The sequence below is a fragment of the Branchiostoma lanceolatum genome, chromosome 5 (genome assembly GCF_035083965.1).
Source record: "Branchiostoma lanceolatum isolate klBraLanc5 chromosome 5, klBraLanc5.hap2, whole genome shotgun sequence".
Lineage (NCBI taxonomy): Eukaryota > Metazoa > Chordata > Leptocardii > Amphioxiformes > Branchiostomatidae > Branchiostoma > Branchiostoma lanceolatum.
The window spans coordinates 10,007,286-10,028,811 of NC_089726.1; the positions used below are offsets into that span (position 1 = coordinate 10,007,286).

Sequence of the window (21,526 nt, forward strand, 5' to 3'; positions counted from 1 at the left end):
CGCCAGATGTCCTTCTATGTGATCAGCTCTGTGTATGTACGTCGAACTGAAGGTTAGAAATTCCTCATTTCTGAGACCTCAACGATGGAAAATGTCATAGATATGTAGCTAACATTGTGTAATACATACAATGGGCGGTGTAAAAATCTTGTCTTTCAGTGAGTTGGTCGTCTGAAGTCATTCTGTAATGGCAATGTCGAAGTGTTGTTGATCGTGCCCTATATTGTGATAATGTATCTCCGAAACCTGCCACTGCAAACGGCACATGATGATGGCTATAACCACTGTGCAACTATATATACTATTTTGATGTGACAGACTGTGTATGTAGATTATATTGTACCGATTTGAAGAAAAAAATACAGATGTAGTTTTGTAGCCCGTGTGTTTTTATCGAGAAAGTGCTGTCTTGTATCTTGAATGTAAAATCGACTGTTGTCCATAGAATATGTAGGATCTATATTTCCATCACAAGCTTGTAACAATATTGAACAGCCATACACAATTGTAATAGAGGTTGCCAAGAGAGAACAGCACGAATTTCAAAGATGTATGTGGAAAATGGCCCATGTTATAGTCGATGTTTTAGCTGTTGGAAGGTCGGTCTATTGTACGAATGTTTAGAGAAGAGACCTTACCACGAAAGTGATAATGAATCATTCCTAGTTCATCGGTAGTTGTGTCGAGTGGGGAGGAAAGAAGATGATGCAGTTTTGTCATACATTTATGATGTAGTAAGAAAATGTAGATGGGTCCCGAAGCCAATGCTCTGAGGACAGACAGAAGGATGCAAATAAGTTATAAGAAATAGTGGATATCCTCAACCCGTTAATTTTCAGTGCATGTATGATCTCCTCCTTGTGGTTTTGTTAAATGCCTGTGATGTAAATAGACACATTATGGATTTTCAACAAATGTAGACTCGTGCTTGAGTTTTGGTCGTTGTAGTGATAATCAACATCATTTTAGAAAGAAGTCGGGTTTACACAAATATGCTATGTAAATACGGCAACCTCCCTACAACAGTTGGGGCAGCTAGGATACTGCACATACCTTCCTTGTACAAATAGGATATTGGAATATAATATTGGGTGTTTCCAAATTCTTAACATGGATGTTTGATCGCGGTGTCTACAATTCGAGTGTACCTCCGTAAGCTTAAGGAATCAAGAAATAACTGTATTGATGTGTCACATAACGACTAATAAATGGATGTTTTTTTGTATCTCTTGTCTGTATCTTAGTCCTTTCAGCCCCTGGTTTGCCTTTACTATATATAGTAGAAAGAGTGAGTCTTTAAACGCCTGGTTTAGGCCATGTGGGAATCAGAGCTAGTGAGAACTTTAATATGAAACTCGAGTTGTCATAGAATGTTTCTGGCACCATATTTGACTACCCTGCTCTTTGAAGGCATGAAAGTATATCACAAACGGATACTTTTCAAACGGAATTTGTAGACCATTAGAATTCGAAACCAAATGTATATATATACATACCAAATACAAAGGATGGCGACTTCAAATCTATTTTTTGAACAAAGGTTGAATTGCAAATGTTAAGATTGAAAACTTAGATTTTCTAGCAGAAGAGAGATACACATTATATCATATTATCTCATTCCTAACGTTGTACCATCAGCCGTACACTTGTGTAGCTGACCGTATTTCACATCGCTTAAAATACAAATTGTCAAGAATTCGCAGGACATGACTTCGGACACGTTAAATGATATCCTCCAACTAAGCGCTAACCAGTGCACGGCACTTGGCTAAACGATCACGTATCCCACGTAATAACGTCAGCCTCGCAGAGAATGTGCTCCAACAACACCCCACAACCATCCGTCAAATCCCCACATCCTGCCATAGAACCGCCTAGAACAGCGGAGACTGGCCACAGAGAAATGTTGGCGCCAGTGCCAAGTCTTGTCAGCAATAAAAGCGACAACACGTCGACACAGTTGTAGTAACAGAAGAATTACGAGCCTTTGAAAGCAACTACTACCAGCGGTTAAAGAGAAGGAAAACTTTCTCTGTATATCAGTCAACACCAAACCATCAACATGCCTATGACAGAGCCATTGAGCAGGCACAACATGCACGACCAGCTCCCGAAGAGAGACAGGATGCAGCTCTATAACTTCGTGGGTAGGGACATCATCCTGTGGGAGAGGAATATTGGAGACGATGGGGATGAGATTGGCAAGAGAGTTTGGCCATCGGTCAGTAAGGCTAACTTTCTCACGACTTCTGGTGCCAACTTTTGTGAAATGTGTCAAATTGCTGACTGTTCACAGCTCTTTTACAGAGCAAAACGTCTTTTAAAAGGATTATCAAAGAGGTATAGCTGCTGACAAAAATATCAGCAACAACCTTCCCCGATGCTTCTAGAGAATTTCTGTGTATGATTCTATTTGCAATGGCACGGCAACGATGAATCTGTTAAGATGTTATTGCAAGCGACTAGTCGACTATAAAGAAAGTTTGTAAGTAAAGAATGCACAAACATTGTAAGTATATTCTACACTTTTCATGCACGAAACAATACCATGTTTACTATATGGCAAAAGAATTATTAACGTTCTACAAATTTTTGTCTTAAATGTTGCATTGTCTAATCAAGCAAGAGCTAATCATAAACATAATGAAGGTGTGCCAGTTATGTATATATATATATATATATATATATATATATATATATATATATATATAAACTGTAAGTAGAAAATATGTTTTTAATTCACCCATTGTACAAAAAAAATCAAACTTTTTAAAAGTGGCCATACCTTACATTTGGTAAAAAACGCACCAAAAGATTATTCCCTATTAATGAATGTATAATGAGTACACTGTATATGACTATTGTCATCATAACCAGACTAGGCCAATTCGAATCAGCTGTAAGACTGCCGTGAATAATTTCATCAGGTTGGGGAATGACTGAATAGCAAGGTTCTTTTATTCACAACCAAGTATTTTTCAAGAGCCGACGTTTTGACGACTGTCTATAATAACCAGTATTGCCCTGATGAAGATGGCAGACAGTCGGCTCTTGTAAACTACTTGGTTGTGAATAAAAATGACCTTGCTATTCAGCTGTAAGACTTCTTGACGGATAGGGCCTCATGGACAGTACGGACAACACAGCACGTTAATGTGATGCACGGCATACCGAGAATGTTACAGATTTAGATCGTCGCTGACAACAACAATATCTCTTGGCCCTAGTGACCTGTAGGAGAGAAAAATATCATTTTTAATGGGGTAATCCATATAAAAACTAAGACGTACAGCAACATCTGAAACATATTGTTCCCCATCGCCAGTCAATGATGCCAGTTCCCTACCGCCACTCGATTGTTATAAATTCGATAAATATCCACCCACCCCACCCTCTCCAGAATGTGATGTCAAGGACTTGTTTACCTAAACGATATCTATAAAGGGGACTATTGCCGTATATAGTTGTATGTCCTTAAATGACCTTAGGCATATGAATCTTCTGTGCGATCTTAGCAAATAATGACTCTTGTCCTTGAATGTCCTTGGAGTTAAGTGACCTTATCCTCAGTGTTAAGAGTTAGATATCATGGTAACGTTATATCAAACCTACATCAAACAACATTTATATCCATCTTTACTCCGTGACACATTGTTTTACAATTTTACCGTGCTATTCTAACCGAACGTCTTCCTCTTCTATTGATTTCCTCTCTCTATGATATCCGAAACTGGCCATAACGGTAGGCAGTGGACCTTTGCCAGTTCCTGCAGAACGGCTGCTTTCCTATGCAAGATAAGAAAGTACTAGAATTAGGAGCCGGAATAGGACTGGTCGGTATAGTGGCCAGTCTTCTCGGTAAGTCTATTCTCTAAGCAGGGGTTTCGGTCGAGAGGGCTAGATTTTGAGAGAAACGTTAAAAATCGCGCCACTCCTAGCCCTCTCGACCGAAATCTCTGCTTGGAGGATGGGTAAGTCGTCGTTTCAGAAGTTGTAGGTCATGCGAGGAACCCTGTGGCAACTTGAACCCTGTAAGAAAGAAAGAAAAGCACACGTCAAGCGCCTTGTCAAGAAAAAAAAGCAGAAATACATACATGACAAATATTGGCATTATATGTTTTTAACAATGTCTAGTTACCGCTGGATTACAGCAAGAACTGAACAAATTTAAAGTGCTCTTGGCAGTTATATCGTCATTCTGTGACGCCACGGTAACAAAGGTGCTACAGGGCTCTAACTCATCATTCTCAGACAACACATCACTCGATGTAAATTGGTACGATGTTAATGAAACGTAAAGAGATGTTAAAACATTTCAGTTGTAATACACACTATACAGAAGGAAGAAAGATTATGGGAAAATACGCAGAATACACCCAAAACCTATTTTTAACCCTGAAAAGCGTACCGGTACCAAATAGCTCTCAATATGCGTCATCTTACTCATCATCAGCAGCTTCATTGTGGCTCTTGTGGTGAATCGTGCCATTGCTACAGTTAATGATATGATTTTTTCGCCACGCCACAGGGGCGGACGTGACACTCACTGACCTTCCCAACATTGTCGGCAATATGGAGGAAAACGTCCGTCCTAACACAAAGGAAGGATGCAAGTATCCACCAAAGGTAATTTCTGTCAAATATCATTACAAACAATTTAATGTTTTTCAGTTCTTGTTGGCAAATGTGCACATTGGCGCACTAAATCCGTGTTTGTTTATGGTGAATTAATTAATTAATTAATCAATGAATCCTTTTTTATCAAACTTTGTACAGGTGCGTCCCCTGGTGTGGGGAAGGAACCTATTCAAGGTCAATGGACCGAGTATCCACTACGACTACGTCATCGGTGCTGACGTCTTCTACATAGAGGAAACGTTCCATGACCTACTCGCGACATTGAGGCACTTCTGTGACCCACAAACCACGGTTCTACTGGGTTGTCACTTCCGGGTGAAGAGTCGTGACCTTAAGTTCATCGAACTCTTGAAGAAGCACTTTAAAATTGTGAAGGAACACAAGATCCCCGGACAGGGTGTCAACAAGGTGTTGTTTGAGGCTAGATTGAAAAGTTAAGAAGACATCGATGTCCAAGCTTAAAATCCCAAAGCACGGAACCTTTCGGTTAACGCGCAATTCGCAAAACAAAAGCGGTGCTGGAGTTCTATATTTTTCATGCATGAAGATCTTTATCCAATTCTTTATTATTTTGGGATTGTTTTTCGGGAAGTTTGCAAAATGTCATACATATAATTTTACAAATTTTACACGTGCATAAAGCCAGTGTGCTGGTTTAGATCATGTTTGATATGTAAGCATTAAGTTTACAAAAAATAAATATTGATGTGTTCTTAGCACGGTTGGCCGTTAGGCGATTTAGGACATGGGGATAATGTTTAGACGGTAGTGGCACTTGATGACGTGTTTTGCTCCCAGGCGGATGTTGAAAGAACTACAGCCCCCTTGACCTCGTCACATCAGTATTTGGAAGACAAACAGTTCATGACAACCTGAAGCCAACTGGAATGTTCCAAGGCAACCAGTCCAGGATGTAGGTCAAATCATGTGAAGGTCGCAATGGTTTATTTTCATATTCATGATCGTGGTTCCTCAATCATATACTTTACACATAACATGTACTTTTCTTATACATACATTTATATATAATCCTGTATTAGACTCAAGGTACTTAATTGAAGCAAGCCAAAGTTACATTTGGCAGAATATCTATTTCATGTAGTTGAGATGTGAACTGATGTTGTGTAATATTCAAACAACTATTAAATATTCTGTTCCATTCCTTTGAAACCTCTTTTCGTTACTTTTAAGATAGAAACAACTGAGATTAGATAAAGGTAGTGTAGTTAAAGTCGGGTTGTTCGAATAGCCCTATTTGAGTTGACGTGATTCAAAACCCCTCACTACGAAGCGTCATCGGAGCAGGAAAAATCCGGTTGCACTTCGAATCTTCACTGCAAGATATTTCGGGACTATTTCCCATCATGCAGTGCGCTAAGACGTCATTCTCCGGTAGTGGAGAAATGATATCCTTACACATGTCAAACTCATGACAGACTGGTGCATTCGAGTAAACATTTCATCGCTTATTGTAACAGGTTAAAAATATAGCTGCAGATCATGTTACCCGCTTGTCATCCGTCCTGAGATGTTCACGCCATCTGCACTAAAAGCTGCGGTGTACTGTGGAAACGCAAGGTCGTCCAAGATAGATCAAATTGCAGCAGACAGTCCAGCAAACATGGATGACCTGCTAACAATCCTCGAGCGGAATTCTAAACCGGTACCTTATGCAGAAAGACTGGTGCGTAACTTTGCAGTTTTGATTAACTCGTAAAGGCGTTTCATATATGACTATCTATATATAAGACTCTAGAACATGTAAAGCAATCAGTGAACGCTCTAGAAACTTAGAGTAACCGCGGTTCAAAAGCCCGTTGAGGATCCAGAAAAAAGTGAAAAAGAAATATCAAACAAGCCCGAACATGTAATGTTAACAGTACATCAGTGAGACGTGTAAAAATGGACGATTATAAAGTATGTACGTTCTGTACTGGGTTAGTACACTGTTTACACATGTCAGCGTCGCTGATGTGCCAGCACGTACGTAAGAAATAGCTGCTATATCAGATATCGCCGTCCCTGGGAGGATACCAGATCCACCGGACAAGATAGCTGCCAGAAAATAGAAATAATAGGCAGCGAGGAAACCTTCAGTCGCCGTTATAAGATATAGAATGAAGATACCAATGTCTGGGGACAAAACGCTCAGTTATGTATAGAATCTTATCCGTTACATTGTGCCTGACGTAGGGTGAACTATCTGCTAGCCATATAGACCCAGCCCAAAATAGATATAAGACGGGTCCTTGACCCAAATCTATTCTCGCCTTCACGAGCAAGAAACTATCTTGTACCATGCTAGTCGCTTGCACAGACTGAAATGGGCGAAAGTGCAATAGCAAAGCTTCGGTGGCGTGTATAGAGAGTGCACAAAAGGTTACAAGACTGAATATACAATTTGTACATTTTGCAATGTGTATTTGTGTACATGACTTTGTATAAGTTCAAATATTGTGCGCGTGAATTAAAAACTTTTGAAATTCGTGTGTTGAGCTTTATAATGCGTTCAAAGGTCAGAGGTCGTGCATCAAACAAGTTTTTTTTCAGGCTTTTGTACTTCTCTTGCCAAAATCATGATATAGACAAAAATAAGTAACATTTACTAACATAAGCTCACCAGGGTTCATAATTCCGCCACCCTGAAAATATACGTCCAAACAGATCTCAAACCCAACGTCCCCCTGTATAATGCACTCCTGTATATCTAAACTGTGCATACATGAGGGTACTGTACTAGAGATCTCTCAACCCCACTGTTTTTCACAAGTGGCGGATTTATGTAACCAAGCGGAATACTTATAGTGTTAATGGAGGTCAGATTCATGAGAGACATTATTGAGAAACTATGTCCCGATCGTTCTTGAAGGAGAGAGCTCGTGAGATGATGCGGACACGGCGGCGGAGGCCGGTGTTCCAGCTGCTGGGCCGGGAGATCGCCATCTGGGAGAGCGACGTGGGCGAGGAGACGGACCTGGCCATAGGGAAGCGGCTCTGGCCTGGGGTAACATACACTGCACGAAAACATCGTGGACCGATGTGTTTTTGCCATCTTTTTGGTTTTAGAGTTCCATAATCATAAGTAGAAGAAAGGGAGAAAGGGTTACACGAAGCTTACACCTTAAACTTGAAATTGGTCAATTCTTGTAGTTTCCTGACACATGCATTTAATTCAGTTAAGTCTTACGATGTTAAAAACCAAGTTTCCATGATGCCCTTTCCAGGTTTGACTGTTAGTCTTGATCTATTCTGACGCGTGTTGTTCTTTCCTATAGGGCGTGGCGTTTGCTGAGTTTCTGGAATCGGGTAATTGCAACATGTCGTTTGAAGACAAGAAAGTGATCGAGCTGGGAGCGGGAACAGGACTCGTCGGGATTGCGTTAAGTTTTCTGGGTAAGCATGGGTCATTTATACACACTAAGGCTTCATACTGTTCTTATTTACTCAGTCTTGGAAACTCTCTCTCTCTCTCTGTGTGTGACTGGGTGTGCGTCACGCTCTCCGAGTGTCCCAATCTCCCTCTTGCCACCTGTGTGTGAGGCAGGTAGTGGTAACGTTAGTGACTGTGAAAATACTAATTTGAAATGCCGAACTTGCAGATATGTGTCGAACTTGGGACAGGTCAGTAATAACGGTTTCTCTTTTGTCACTTGTAATTGTTAATGCCATAGGGGCTGACGTGACCCTGACTGACCTACCTGACATCATTTCCTACACGGAAGAGAACGTCTTAATGAACACCATGGACAACAACACGTCATTGTGTAGATATACTCCAAAGGTGACGCTAGTCTTAATTACCATGATAAGGACTTACATGGTGTGACGACACAAAATATCTCCTTCCTTTTAATCCTTATAAACCTAACATTCATATAGCCAAGAATGTACGCAGCTAACACCGTGAAATTATCTCTAACCTTCTTCACATTTTTTTTATATTTATACTCATCCCAGTCAGTAAGTCACGGCTTGTCCTCATAATGTATGACATAAAACATCCCTCAAATGTTCTTCAGACTACATAAAGATGTAAGGCGATAGAAAATACTCGTTAACACTTAATGCTGCTAAATGGACTCACAGGGCAGTTTCTATTTGTCATTTGAAATCATTTACAGGAATATTGTCGTACATCGTTTTCTAGGTGCGCCCTCTAACGTGGGGCCGGGACCTTGCAGAGTACCCTAGGAATAACCCTCGATATGACTACGTCATCGGAATGGAATGTGTGTACATCGAGCCCGTTTTTAATGACCTCATCGCCACCATCAAACACCTGAGCGACGAGAACACCGTTATTCTTATCGGATATTATGTCCGGATCAAGCAACGGGAGGAAAACTTCAGAAAACTGTTTTTCGAGAATTTCAATGTTCTTAGTGAATTGGCTGTCAAGGGTCGAGCGTTCACAGTCTTAATGGCCAAACTTCTGCCGGCGGAAAACATTTCTTGAAATTGTAGTACTCGTTTTCCTTCATGATGTGTTTTTCGAGCAATGTGGTGTGATGTTATGCTATGTGACGGTTTCGGTATAATAGTTATGTACAAGTGCGTCGAATTCAGGTTGTTAGAGCACTCAACTGTTGTCGTTGTCCCACCGTTTGGTCTGTGTGAATCTGATAAATGCCTTATAATGATGAAAATGGACCGAGTATTGTTCATTTCTTTCCCGATCTGTTTTCCTCAAGTTCACTTTGAATGACAAGTGCATGTGTTTGCGCGCGTGTGTATTTACACGTGCATGTGTGTGTGTACTCATGTGTGTGCACGTAAGAGAGAGAGAGAGAGAGAGAGAGAGAGAGAGAGAGAGAGAGAGAGAGAGAGAGAGAGAGAGAGAGAGAGAGTAAACCGGAAAGACAGAGCACTATTGAACCCATCTGGCATTCGACTTGAGTACGTGCCGGTTTAGACAAATCACGATAGGCAACCCAACTTTGACCTGCATATTTTCTTCCTTGTCGCCCTTGGTCGACGTGCTATTGCGAGCGTTCACAGCAATAAAACAGCCGCCCTGGCCTCTTCACAAATTGTGACTCCATTCCAACAAAACGCATAGCGGCATATCTGTAATCAACATCGTCCACCACCGCAACAACACTTCTCAACCAATGCCCATATATGGCGTTGGGTGTGACCACGTCAGCGTTCATTGAGTATGATTGATATATTTCTATAGACGTTTCTGGTGGTATCGTGTGGAGCAAAACTTGGCAAATGTCGCGATGATGGAAGGGTTTACGGGATAATGAAAACAGCGAACCGAAATATATACAAAAAAAGCTTCTTCGGACCCATTTTTTTCAGTGATAAAAGGACGAACACGTTTGTTTTTTAACGTCTCTGAATGTAGAGATTGTGTACATAGCTATATAAGGTCACTCTATTATGTTGGAATATTGCCATGATTATTGTGTAAACAGTAATTTGATATGGACCGAAGGCACCGTGTGAAGTCACTTTACCAGTTGGCACATATGATACTACGGATTGGCCAGTACAGACCGGTGACTTTCTCGTATCTGTGTGGTCCTATAGCAGGCGTTTAAACACTTCATCCTTTTGAAGACGTCCTGACACGAAGGAGGTGAAAGCACATGGCAGAAATGTCCACATACAAGGATAGGGCGCAGGAGTTGATGAGGAAAAGGTGCAGGATGAGACCGTATCATTTCGTGGGAAGGGAGATCGTCATCAGGGAGAGGGATGTAGGCGAGAACACGGAGGAGGCAATCGGGAAAAGAATCTGGCCAGGGGTATGTGGCAGGCCTATCTGCATGTAACGTTAGCTTAATAATCTTTCAGATGATTGAAAATAATGCATTCCTTATGCGGTTTGATAAAGCGACCATAGATAAACCCATACAATCCTACATTTTCACTGTTACTAAGAAGCGAGGAGAATCCTAGCCTATATGCTATAGACTACTATATTCGAGCCAACGTGTGTATGTTTGTGAACATGTCTTTCGTGTGAACTTGACTTAGCCTAGATGGGCAAAAATGTCTTCAATATTTGTAACAATTTCTCGTCACTATTAGAAAAAAAAACATCCCATGTAATTCTATGTTGAGAAATAATCTTCACAAGCAACTGCCAAGTGGTCAACGTTTTGTTTTCAAATTGAATCAGGGCGAGGCGTTTGCCGAGTACGTTGAGTCTGGCGAGCTTTCATTGGAGGACAAGAAGGTCATAGAATTGGGAGCTGGCACCGGATTGGTTGGAATAGTCGCAAGTCTCCTAGGTCTGTTCAAACGTTGCTTGTTGATTTTGTATTAAGGCTAACATACTTTTGAACGTTACGACGTCGTGGCTATGAGTTGACTGTCAGTGTTTAAACAAGTAAAATCCTACGATTATCATCACTCTCAGTCAGTGTTGAATGCATATGAGTCTACGTTACATATCGACGAAAATATATGATTACAGACAATGTGAGGGACTGAGGGAGACTAGACGTGAATTTGTATCGATGATAAAGTTTAAGATACCTAAATTTGTTTAGGGCGCATGTTGGTTTCTCCAGCGCATGTTTCTGTGTCATGACCTTCACCATATTTGTTTAGGCGCTGACGTCACCATCACTGACCTTCCCGACATCCTCCCCTGCACGGCTGAGAACGTGACGTCCAACACGATGGAAGGACAAAGCTGTGTCTGCAAATATCAGCCCAAAGTATGCAGCGATTATTTTCTGTATGGAAAAACAAAAGATGGGTAGACTGGAGTCCAGCCTTGTTAGCTTTGGCCCGCTCCCAGCAAGCTGGCGGCTAGCGGACGTTGGGAGCGGCGGGCCTAAGCTAACAAGGCTGGACTCCAGGCTAATAGATGGGTGCTATGATCCTGTTAGATGATGTCAAGGATTGGGGTAACCATAGTGTTGTCAACTGCATCCAAGTTAAGTATGCGATCTGTTGACAAATGATAGCGAGTGGAACGTCACTTAATCCGTGACAACATTAAGTAAAAGATTTATTACATTACAATTTTGCCCTTTTTTGTCCAAGTCGCAGACGAAAATAAGAGGAGTTTGACTGTACGTTCATTGTTGACACAGTGTGACAGTGGCTAGACTCAACATTCTAACATATTTCATCCCAACTTAGGTGCGCCCCCTGACGTGGGGAAAGAACCTTGCAGCGTTTCCGATGCATCGCGTCCATTACGACTACGTCATTGGGATCGAAGTTGTGTACATCGAAGACGTTTTCCAAGATCTCATCACCACAATCAAATATCTGAGTGACAAAGATACACGGATCCTGATTGGGTACCAGATCAGGGTCAAGGAAAGGGACAGCAAGTTCGTTCGTCTCTTTAAGGAGCATTTTTGTGTCCTGAAGCAACACAGCATCATGGGTAACCGGATGAAGCTGTTAGAGGGGACACTCAGATGATGCTAAATAATTCAGTTTTTCGTCAATGCATATGGCTGTAACATGAGACTGTGATCACTTCAGCTATAGAAATAGAAAATGAAAAGGCAGTTTTATTTGCGTGTTTATGTAGATCGCCAGATGCCAAACATTTTTTTTTCTGTGGGGATGCAAAATCCTGGTGAGAAATAACGTACCAGCGGCTGTATAAAGTGATGAAAATGGAAATAGACCAGTAATAAAAAGTTGGCTTTGTAAACCCTTTGTATTCTCAATGTCTGTTTGATGTAGAAATCATATTATGCTACAGGCGGAAAGTTATATATAGATCCGTGACTCAGTTCGTGTATTAATTATTCATTTGAACAGGCCGGATATTCTATACCACATAAAGTGTATTGGTACAATCAGGTGTGGGTGGTCGTTGATTTAGTCTCAGACATAGTAGACTGTTTAGACCTCACCTAGCTATAACACTGCGTGAGGTGCATACGGTTTGCGGAGGAGCAAAGTGGACCATCTGACACAGGGCAAACGAAACACTGTCCTCGTTCGACTGCTGATCTTGTTTTCGTCTATTGAACACCAGGTAAGAGCATAGATACACATACACAAAGAACATTATGGTTATGTGCGTTTTGGAGTGGGCAGTGTCCGTCCCCTAGGTAGATAAGCTTGGTTTTATCCGTATTGTTTGTGGGGACGGTACAGGTGATGAATGAGTTGTCACCAGGCACTAGCTTTTGTATCTGTCAAAATAGATATTATTATTAGTAATAACTTTATTGCAAGTTCATGCCCGAAGGCTAATTGCAGACAAACAAGTACATGGGAATACATGGGAATCAAAAATAGTTATCTAGACTACTGTCAAAGTTCTAAGTTAACTAAGGTTGACCATGGTTGGGTTTAACCATTTAACCATTATTAGACAAAGCATCACTCACATGTTTACAAAGGTTTTGAGTTAAAACAGACATGCTTAAATGTAGAGATTCGGTGCACTTTGATTAATGTGATGTCTGTCTACCGCTATTTTAACGTAACAGATTTGTCATAATTCGGGTGGAAGCGATGTCAAGGGTACGATTATAATGGCCTCTAGTCCATAGTGCATTTGAAGAATGTTTTCATATGCACTACTAGTATGTCTGATTTGAAAGGCGTGTTCGTTTTCACTGATACCGTGGCCACAATAGCGTATCGGTTACATGGATTATTAAGAGCATGCGCAGAAACATATCTATAGAAAATCTGGAGTAGACACGGGTGTTTTATGTTTGCAGATTGCACTGCATTGCACTGTGTACGGCAAGGATACCTTATTGTATACTTGAGCACATAACAGCCGAGGGAGAAAGGCCATGGGTAGCTAATTAGCCGTAATCAACCTACACCATGTCCAACACACTTGAAGAAGACTTATCGTCACCCTACCATAGATATGTCACCATGATAGTTGGCGCTTTGACCTCTGGTTTGATGATTCAGATGTTTCCTATAAACCTGCTCCCGTATGTCCTAGGAACTGCACTGGTCCTTCTCAGCGCCATCGTCTTCTTCTGGCGGACCATTCTGTACCAGGGTCTCCTCAGCAACGACAAGGAAGAGGACACGCAAAACGCTTACAACGGTGAAAACATTGAAGCCTCACCTACCGGGCACAGAACTGAGCAGTCAGCGGTCAATGGTACCGAACAGTGACTTCATTTAAAGACTTAGAAGTAGGGACTAGTACACATTGATGATCTAAGTAGCCCAAGAATTGCTCTTTTGAATTCACCACCATTCTATTTGAGTTTTTATCCTAGCATTTGAGAAGCACATCTACAGTGAATCGAAGCGACACATAGCGAGTTCATATCAGAGTGCATAACATAAAAGGCCGTTCCCGATTAAGCATAGTACACGAAGCAAACACAAAATGGCTCTTATCAAGTCTACAGCTGTACTTGCTTGCATGGTTGCCGCCACAACCATCATAATGGGCCTTTTCTTAACCACTCTACCGCGAAAATCGGTAACTCAAGCACTAACCATCGTCCTGGCTATTGTAGGCCTGGTCATACTCATAGTTGTAGGTTTGGTAATTATTTCGGCATTGGTAATGATGCTGACAGAAAATTCAAAGGAGGATGAAGCAAAGGAAAAGACGGAGGGAACAAAGGAGGAGGACCAAGATGAAGCGGAGGTCAACGGGGAGGCTGAGCAGCAAGATTCAGACGCCAAATGTGGCGTTAAGGCATTGGTAAAGGACATGCATGGGGTATCTGTCCCACCGAAGAAGGTTAATTAAAGGAAGGACAACGCAAGAGAAATAAGTTTGAAACGTGACAAAGATGAACGCTGCAGACCTCAGACATATTGTGGTTATTTTCAGAAATGTGAAGAATGAAGAGTAGTGTTGAAGAATGGTCACTGTTTCAGCTCGAATCGTATTAGACATAGATATACACCTGTTTGTTTGATGATTACGAAGAAATTTGTAACCAGGATTACCCACTGTACGGTACCTTGATATCATAGCACTACGCTAGCGTTGGTACGCATTTAGCAGCATAAGTCAGCGACCACTCTGACCAAAGAATCTGTACCTTGGAGGAGTATTCTACATATTTGCATATCAATTTTCATTTCATTTATTACTCATGTATCATCTTGTAGGAAAACGGATATCATTTGTGTTTTAGAATAATCAAGCTTAACTGTTATTGGACAATTTGCATTGTATGTCTTTTTCTTTAAAAACACCGGACTCATTAAACACTTGTTGATAATGCAGCATCGTGATGTTAACTTATATGACGTGTCACGTTTCCCTTGTGGGAAGGCGGGTATCTTAATGAAACAGGCGGTACTTGATTGAAATGCCTTTGTTGTATATCAATTTTAATCTTTCAATCAGTAAATGATTTCGATCTAAACCACTGCACAAGGGGAGGGGGCAATACTACGTACCTCCTCTTCAAACACATGCTTACATTTAGAAACGCATTCGAGAGTAAGGTTTCTGAACGGGAAATGGAGTCACGCTTTATTCTATGGGTTTAAGAATGAAGGAAGACCTTTATTGCACACACATACCCAACTGGGTTTAGTACAGGTCACAACTGAAAACATCACAGTTTGCAAATACACACATATATACATACAAATATAAGCTTGCACTAGTCTAATGATTACGTTAATTTGGCCTCTTCTCGCTTCTTAGTGATATTGTAAATATAGGTATAAGTATGTTTGATGATTAAGGGTTTATCTAAAGCCATTAGAAATATGAATTTTTCCGCGTTTCCAAGATGTATGAAATGGGGAAACCTACATTGAACTAGTTTAGGAGGACCACAAAAGTTAGGTAGCGTAGTGCTACGTATATGTAATCCAGTGGTTAGGGACCCTGCCTCTGGACCAAGAAGTCGTGCTAGCTGTGTCGCTCACCCGACATGCTCGCTACTGGAAATGGTTTCAGTCCTTATGACGGGGGTCCACTGTTCATTGTCATTGTGCATGTGGAAAAGAGCTATGGGGATTTCCCCGTTACAATGAACCTGTAAATACAACACGTAGCGTCTGTCTTCTCTGTCATGACCAGTGAAAGATTGGCCCATCTGTCCGAACGTTCACTGATTTCTTTTGAGCTAAACTGGTTCGAGATCGCTTTCAATTGCCTTGATGAAAGTCTAGGGGAATAGCAAAATTTGATTCCCTTTTTATTCAATGCGGTTGACGGTGAAATCCATATGATAGATGTCACATGGTGATTGATGTGGTATATTACTTATTTCATTTACCGCCATCCCTTCGTGACGTACATACTGATTAATCTCATTCATTATACATTCTACTTGTTATTTACGACGTCGACAAGGCCAGAAAAATGCCCTCTCTTATTAATAAATGGACTGCTATACCATATTTTTCAGACCTAATTACCACTTATGTCTCTGCAGACAGCGCTCGCGTTTACTCTAACTGTATTCAAGATTGTTTCGTTGCTTTTCTGTGGTACGATTGACAAACAGTCATGCACAATTAGACACATTTGGAGGGGGGTTTGTGAGGTTACCTGAGAGAGATGTCATAAGTAATTCATGCCGAAATAGTATACCCAGGCAATCAAATTAAGTGCAGAGAGCGATGAAAAAATGCGTCCATTTTATTGAGGCTAACACAAGTAGATACGAACAACCTACACCATACCAAACACACCAGAGGATGACTATAAACTACGATAGACATGTCGTCATCATAGTAGGTGCTTTGGCTTCTGGGGGTTGGTGCGAACTGAGATGTTTGCTATGAACCTGCTCCCGTATATCCTAGGGGCGATGCTTGGCGCTATTGTTTCCGTCTGGATCACCATCTTGTACCAAGGATTCCTTAACGACGACGAGGAAGAAGACACGCATTACTTTCCCGAGGACCAACTCATCGGGCCTGCGTAACATACGTCAGTGGCCTGGCTGGTCGGAGACTGAACAGTCTAACGGTGGATTGATGGTATTATCAAGGTTGTGACGTCAAAGTTACAGAGACACGCCTTTTGATCCTGAAGTGCAAAGACGAACATAACTCATTTCATCTGCCTGATTTCAACGGTCCTGTTGGCTCAGAATCTCATTTTGGATTAGAACATTACCGCTACCAGTGCACATACGACGCCTAGCGGAAACACACTGTACTGTCCGAAAATCATCCTGAGTTTATTTGTTTAGAAGGAGACAAGATTAATGTGTATAGCGGTATGTTGTCCTACATTGGACTTCCTGGCATGATTATAACCGCGTCCTTCATAGGAAGTGTTGTCCTGGCCGCCCTGCCGCAAAATGTGCTGTTTGTGGCCTTAGTAGCTATTCTGGTCATCACGGGCTTTGCCCTGTTGGCTTTGATAAAGGTGGTGACACCCTATGCTGGAGAGGATGAAGACGAGGAAGATGAAGACGAGGAGGATGAAGAGCAAGAAGAGGAGGGGGATGAAGAAGAGGAGGAGAAGGACAGAGAGCAAGAAGAGGAGAAAGAGGCGGAGGGTGGTGAGCAGGAAGAGGAGGAGGAAGAAAAGGAGAAGGATGGAGATAAGGAAGAGGGGAAGAAAGAGGAGACTGAGGAAAAGAATGAAGAGCAGAAAAGGGAGGCGGAAGAAGAAGAGGAACCGGAGCAGCGAGACTCAAAACCCGAGAGTGAAGATGAAGTCTCGATAATTGATGTGCATGGAGAATGTGTCTCGCCCAAAAAGGTTAATTAATTAACCCAGAAAACAACAGAATAAGTCAGTTTCACATCTAACAAACAGAAACATACGTTTTGAAATACTCGAAGTGTGTTTTTACATTGTAAAACTTTCAGTTATTTGGCAAGTAAATGGCAACTTTAACTTATGAAACCAAATGGCTGGCTGTGACTAGTTTTATGTTTATTCAGGCTTGCAGAATGGAAAAGTATCACTACGGGATAGATTGCATATGGGCTATGTCTTATGACAAATGTTGAAAGTATGCTGTATGTATTAAAAGTGGCTGCAGACTTACTGATAAAGCAGGTTAATTATGCTTGGCATGTTTCTCTCACGTGATCGGCACGTAACATTGGCATACCGCCAAAGCTTTGACGAGCCATACGGTAGGAGCCTATCATTGTAGAAATAGTGATGTGGGCGTAAATTGATACTAAAAAGTATCCAACTGCCGTACACACGCGATAGGTACAGTAAAAACCATAATTCATTATACACACATATCAGCATTTATGATATTCATATCCGCATGAGCTTATATGTTCGTTTCTTCTCTTAATGTCACGATGTTTGAAATAGTCAATAAAACGGGGTAAAGTAAAGAAAAAGGCTAGCTGTAGTGACAGGTCCATCATTGACGTGTGATGAATTGAAAAACAGAATCAGAGTAATGCTGTGATGACCTGATCGTGTAGGCTTCACCGCCCATGTTGAAAGTGCGTTCCAACAACTTACTGACAGATTGGGACAACGTTGACCTTTGCTCTCGTTCTTAATGTCAATACACTTTATCATTTATGTTTCCTGTCATCTCAATAACTCCATGGATCAAAGCATCTACTTGATAACCTTTCACTGTGTTTTCTTGAGTAAGTTTTCTAGACTTTGATACTTTATCAACATTTGATATTTTCTAAATTCTGTATATTATGAGAATGAACCTCAGCTTGATGACGGATATCTACTACCCGATGAAAAGGACCTAGAAACGATTTCCAAGAACTCCTGGAGACGTGCATCGCACTTAAGTGACACAAAGGCCATGTCTATCTATTACGTGCCCGCACTGGCACTTACTTCACAGTGGTGTAGGTGTATGTACGCCCTCTCTAGTGTATCGGATCGATGCCATGGCGTCCAAGAGTACAGTTATCAGGGAAGACATTTGCTCGATACGGTTGTCGACATATTGCAACAGACTGGCAATAGCCTGATATATATGTAGTTGCCACACAGTACTTTAACACACTTGGAAGAACAGAGATCTGTATCAGACTTTGTGGATGGTGGTTCTCTTCAGACATGTCTGTTGGACCACTGCCATGTTGAAGTACAAGAGCAGCATCTATCTTACAGAAAATTGTTAGTTTAGAAAACCTGCAGCTGTAGCCCCCACAAGTCGGAGTGGCTTAAACATGTGTGCGTCTAGGCTGCAAGATTTTTATCTATTTCGCCTGCGCAGGGCTAGAGTAGCTGCTTGGGAATTTTGCTGTATTATCTCATTCTACAGCCATTTATGTACTCGGTGAAAAGATTATTTCCCTAACAGAGCAAAACTCAGATTGGATAAGTCACAAATAGTTTTCATACCATCATGTAATGGTTTACGATCCAATCATATCACCTTCCCTCTCTTGCAGTGTATAAACAGAAACCTGTGCTCTGAATATTTCTGCATTCTTCTGCCAATGTCGTTTAATGTGTTTTTATCGAGCTCTTCACATTTCCTAAGGTTGTTTTTCAATGAAGCATATCGGCATCTCTCTGATACAGGCACGTCTACCAGCAGGCTTCTGGCAGATTGCCGATAGCTGCGTTTGGAATTTATGAAACATTCTGTCCAAGTACTAAGACGTTAGCTGTAGCAGACGGCGTTATATTGGATCACCATTACGTTTCCACGTCGTCTAAAGGGAAGATAAATCGTACGTATCTAATCGAGGCGCCGAGAGTCTAGTCCTACCGTTGAACATCTATCGCGGGGTGACTGCCCTGTTAAGGTACTGAAATATCAGCTGTAGTTAAAGGTGACAACACATTTATTTGTACCTTTGTAAAAATCCTCTGTGAACACAGCAGTAGACGAAGATGGACGACGAGGATCGCGGTGGATGTTCTGTGAAGTGGAAAAAACACCAAGTAAGGTTGGCGACCGTGCTAATGAATAACTTGTGAAGCTGTACGAGTAAAGCTTTACTTGATAAACAGGTGTTCTCAAACTGTCAGTTCCCCATCGACTCAACACCCAGCCTACTCTTCCTGGTTAAGACATGCTTTCCTAATTGGATATGAATAATTTCTTTATCTCTTCTTCCGGAAAATATTCCTATGAAGCTTTTTTTCATACATAGTTTGAGTATTCGGCACATAAATGGCCGGTCGATATGAGTGATGAATATTAGACTGTCCGGGGAACAAAAGGTTAAACAAGAGCCGTTTTGTGTGGGTTGTGGTGTTGGTGATGCAAAATTAAGTCGTATTGTACGTATCTCGACACGTATATAGCCTATTACAGCGGTCAGCCTCCTACAGCGGTCGAATATGGACGTAGAGTGTTCCCCTTTTCATATGATATATTGAACTTCAAAAGGTTCAAAATTCATAAAATGTTTAAGATTCCTAAAATTTTCTTTTCGTCTTCATGTCGGTCTTGTATTCCTGTATTCTTGACGTTCTTGTATTACTGGAGAAATGTGTCTTTACAGAGAATATTAAATGGTATGCTTGTGGATTACTTTGTATTCCATTCAACCGTGCAAAGATATAACTCAACATCCTTTCCGTGTAATTAGCTACCTTGAGAGCACAAGCAGTAAGTCGTGCCGTATACACAAGACTCAGAACTGCTTGTTAGCTGCGTGAGGATTTACTCTACCGTCTTGAAGGGTTGTTAAAATGAAGGATGGGTTCACCTTCTTCAACTCATGTGGATGATAAAGTTTAAGTGACTGATTTAGCGAAAGACTCGGAATTTTTTTCTCGAGACGATGGTTCTTAACACAAATAGGTCATTGGTCTTTGTATTAACATATACCACATAAGTGATATGTAGTTCGACTCAAAACGTTTGACAATATCATATTACTTGCGCCCCACACAACCAAGATTTCTCAACTGAGGTATTCTCTGGGGCCTTAGTGCTAACGTTATGTGTTCTGAACATAATTTTAGCGAAGCTTCAGGAGCGAGCTTAATAGTATATTTTAGGCCCGTTTCACAAGAATTCCCAGAATTTTACAGGAATCCGTCCGTGTACGCCGCCTGTCACTCTATACCTTGTTAGTAAGGTCTGGCATTCCGGCAAGAATTCCCAGAATTTTACAGGAATCCGTCTGTGGACCCGCCTGTCACTATATACCTTGTTAGTAAGGTCTGGCATTCCAGGCACGCAGGTCGATGACAGATGACCTACTTAAGTGGTGTCCGATTTCGTACTATTGGGAGCGTGTAAGGGAGCTACACGGAATCTAGTGTTCTTGGTTCGAAAAGGGTTTTCAACCCACCCCAGTTGATCTGTTATCACAAGAACTTGTTGAACACCATGCCCCCTCTAAAAAAAACCTCTGTGGACACCAAATCTTCAGACTGGCTTGGCAGACGCCTTACTGACTTAGTGCTTTGTTAACAAATATTATCATGGCAGAACTAAAGAGTGCTACGTTGGTACTTTCTTTACAGTGAAGTAAGATCAACCCAGACACCTTGACTATGGCAATAATTTTTGATTGCCACACTTATTGTAATTTTCTTTAATTTTCGATCTCGTTGGAATAGCACATATACGTATACAAGAATAAAGATAATCATTGCATTATCAGTAGAATTTTGAATGACAATCTAATTGTTTTTCTCTGACAGGCATGGATTTAGGTAGTGAATCTTGGTACCATTTTCCAATCTTCATTTTGCGTTCGACAGCATCTCTGTACGACTAGAGGGTGGCTTATAGATCTTATCCCCGAGAGATCATAGCCGTCAGAATCACACCAAGTACTCATTCATCATGGCGATGTGTACAGCGGCAAACATCCAACAGTCAAGGACACCTCGTTATCTTTCCAAACCACTATCTTCTACTTATTCAAGTGTAGTTCCTTAGCGCATCCTTGATTTGAAGAAGTTGTGTAAGTAGCCATCTGAGATGGACTGGGGGCCATCAAATGTGTTATACGGCGGCTCTCAAACGACCCGTGGAATATAGATGGCTTCATTTGCTAAAGCCAAGTTCGTTGCTTTGATATTTGCGCCCGTAATTAAGTCGTAAGGTTGCTCTGCGTGTGG

At 41.3% G+C, this 21,526-nt stretch overlaps 3 protein-coding genes across 4 annotated transcripts; all 3 read left to right on the forward strand.

Annotated features, from left to right (window-relative positions):
- The first annotated feature begins 1,908 nt into the window (after positions 1–1,908).
- On the forward strand, positions 1,909–5,808 carry LOC136434966 (protein N-lysine methyltransferase METTL21A-like). Its single transcript, XM_066428101.1, has 4 exons — positions 1,909–2,221; positions 3,747–3,858; positions 4,529–4,626; positions 4,777–5,808. Exons 1-4 carry the CDS (start codon positions 2,063–2,065, stop codon positions 5,074–5,076), a joined length of 669 nt encoding a protein of 222 aa, XP_066284198.1. The 5' UTR covers positions 1,909–2,062; the 3' UTR covers positions 5,077–5,808.
- Positions 5,809–5,946: 138 nt separating this feature from the next.
- LOC136434964 (protein-lysine methyltransferase METTL21C-like) lies at positions 5,947–9,284 on the forward strand. Of its 2 annotated transcripts, none has more exons than XM_066428097.1 (5): positions 5,947–6,322; positions 7,508–7,642; positions 7,914–8,031; positions 8,310–8,419; positions 8,786–9,284. In XM_066428097.1, the coding sequence occupies exons 1-5, from the start codon at positions 6,167–6,169 to the stop codon at positions 9,092–9,094; spliced, it is 828 nt and encodes a 275-aa protein (XP_066284194.1). In that variant the 5' UTR covers positions 5,947–6,166; the 3' UTR covers positions 9,095–9,284. The 2 variants fall into 2 exon arrangements, with proteins under 2 accessions (XP_066284194.1, XP_066284196.1); XM_066428099.1 differs by lacking the exon at positions 5,947–6,322 and adding an exon at positions 6,453–6,789.
- An 817-nt stretch (positions 9,285–10,101) lies between these two features.
- LOC136434965 (protein-lysine methyltransferase METTL21C-like) lies at positions 10,102–14,796 on the forward strand. Its single transcript, XM_066428100.1, has 5 exons — positions 10,102–10,394; positions 10,772–10,883; positions 11,206–11,315; positions 11,746–12,604; positions 13,541–14,796. The coding sequence occupies exons 1-4, from the start codon at positions 10,236–10,238 to the stop codon at positions 12,034–12,036; spliced, it is 672 nt and encodes a 223-aa protein (XP_066284197.1). The 5' UTR covers positions 10,102–10,235; the 3' UTR covers positions 12,037–12,604; positions 13,541–14,796.
- The last annotated feature ends 6,730 nt before the right edge of the window (positions 14,797–21,526 follow it).

Bases quoted from the DNA above. Each gene is read 5' to 3' on its own strand.
- LOC136434964 (XM_066428097.1), top strand. From the start codon at position 6,167: ATGTTCACGCCATCTGCACTAAAAGCTGCGGTGTACTGTGGAAACGCA. The intron at 6,323-7,507 runs GTGCGTAACTTT...TCGTTCTTGAAG, and splicing joins TACCTTATGCAGAAAGACTG to GAGAGAGCTCGTGAGATGAT. The intron at 8,420-8,785 runs GTGACGCTAGTC...ATCGTTTTCTAG, and splicing joins TGTGTAGATATACTCCAAAG to GTGCGCCCTCTAACGTGGGG.
- LOC136434966 (XM_066428101.1), top strand. From the start codon at position 2,063: ATGCCTATGACAGAGCCATTGAGCAGGCACAACATGCACGACCAGCTC. The intron at 2,222-3,746 runs GTCAGTAAGGCT...CCATAACGGTAG, and splicing joins GCAAGAGAGTTTGGCCATCG to GCAGTGGACCTTTGCCAGTT. The intron at 3,859-4,528 runs GTAAGTCTATTC...GCCACGCCACAG, and splicing joins TATAGTGGCCAGTCTTCTCG to GGGCGGACGTGACACTCACT.
- LOC136434965 (XM_066428100.1), top strand. From the start codon at position 10,236: ATGGCAGAAATGTCCACATACAAGGATAGGGCGCAGGAGTTGATGAGG. The intron at 10,395-10,771 runs GTATGTGGCAGG...AAATTGAATCAG, and splicing joins GGAAAAGAATCTGGCCAGGG to GGCGAGGCGTTTGCCGAGTA. The intron at 11,316-11,745 runs GTATGCAGCGAT...ATCCCAACTTAG, and splicing joins TCTGCAAATATCAGCCCAAA to GTGCGCCCCCTGACGTGGGG.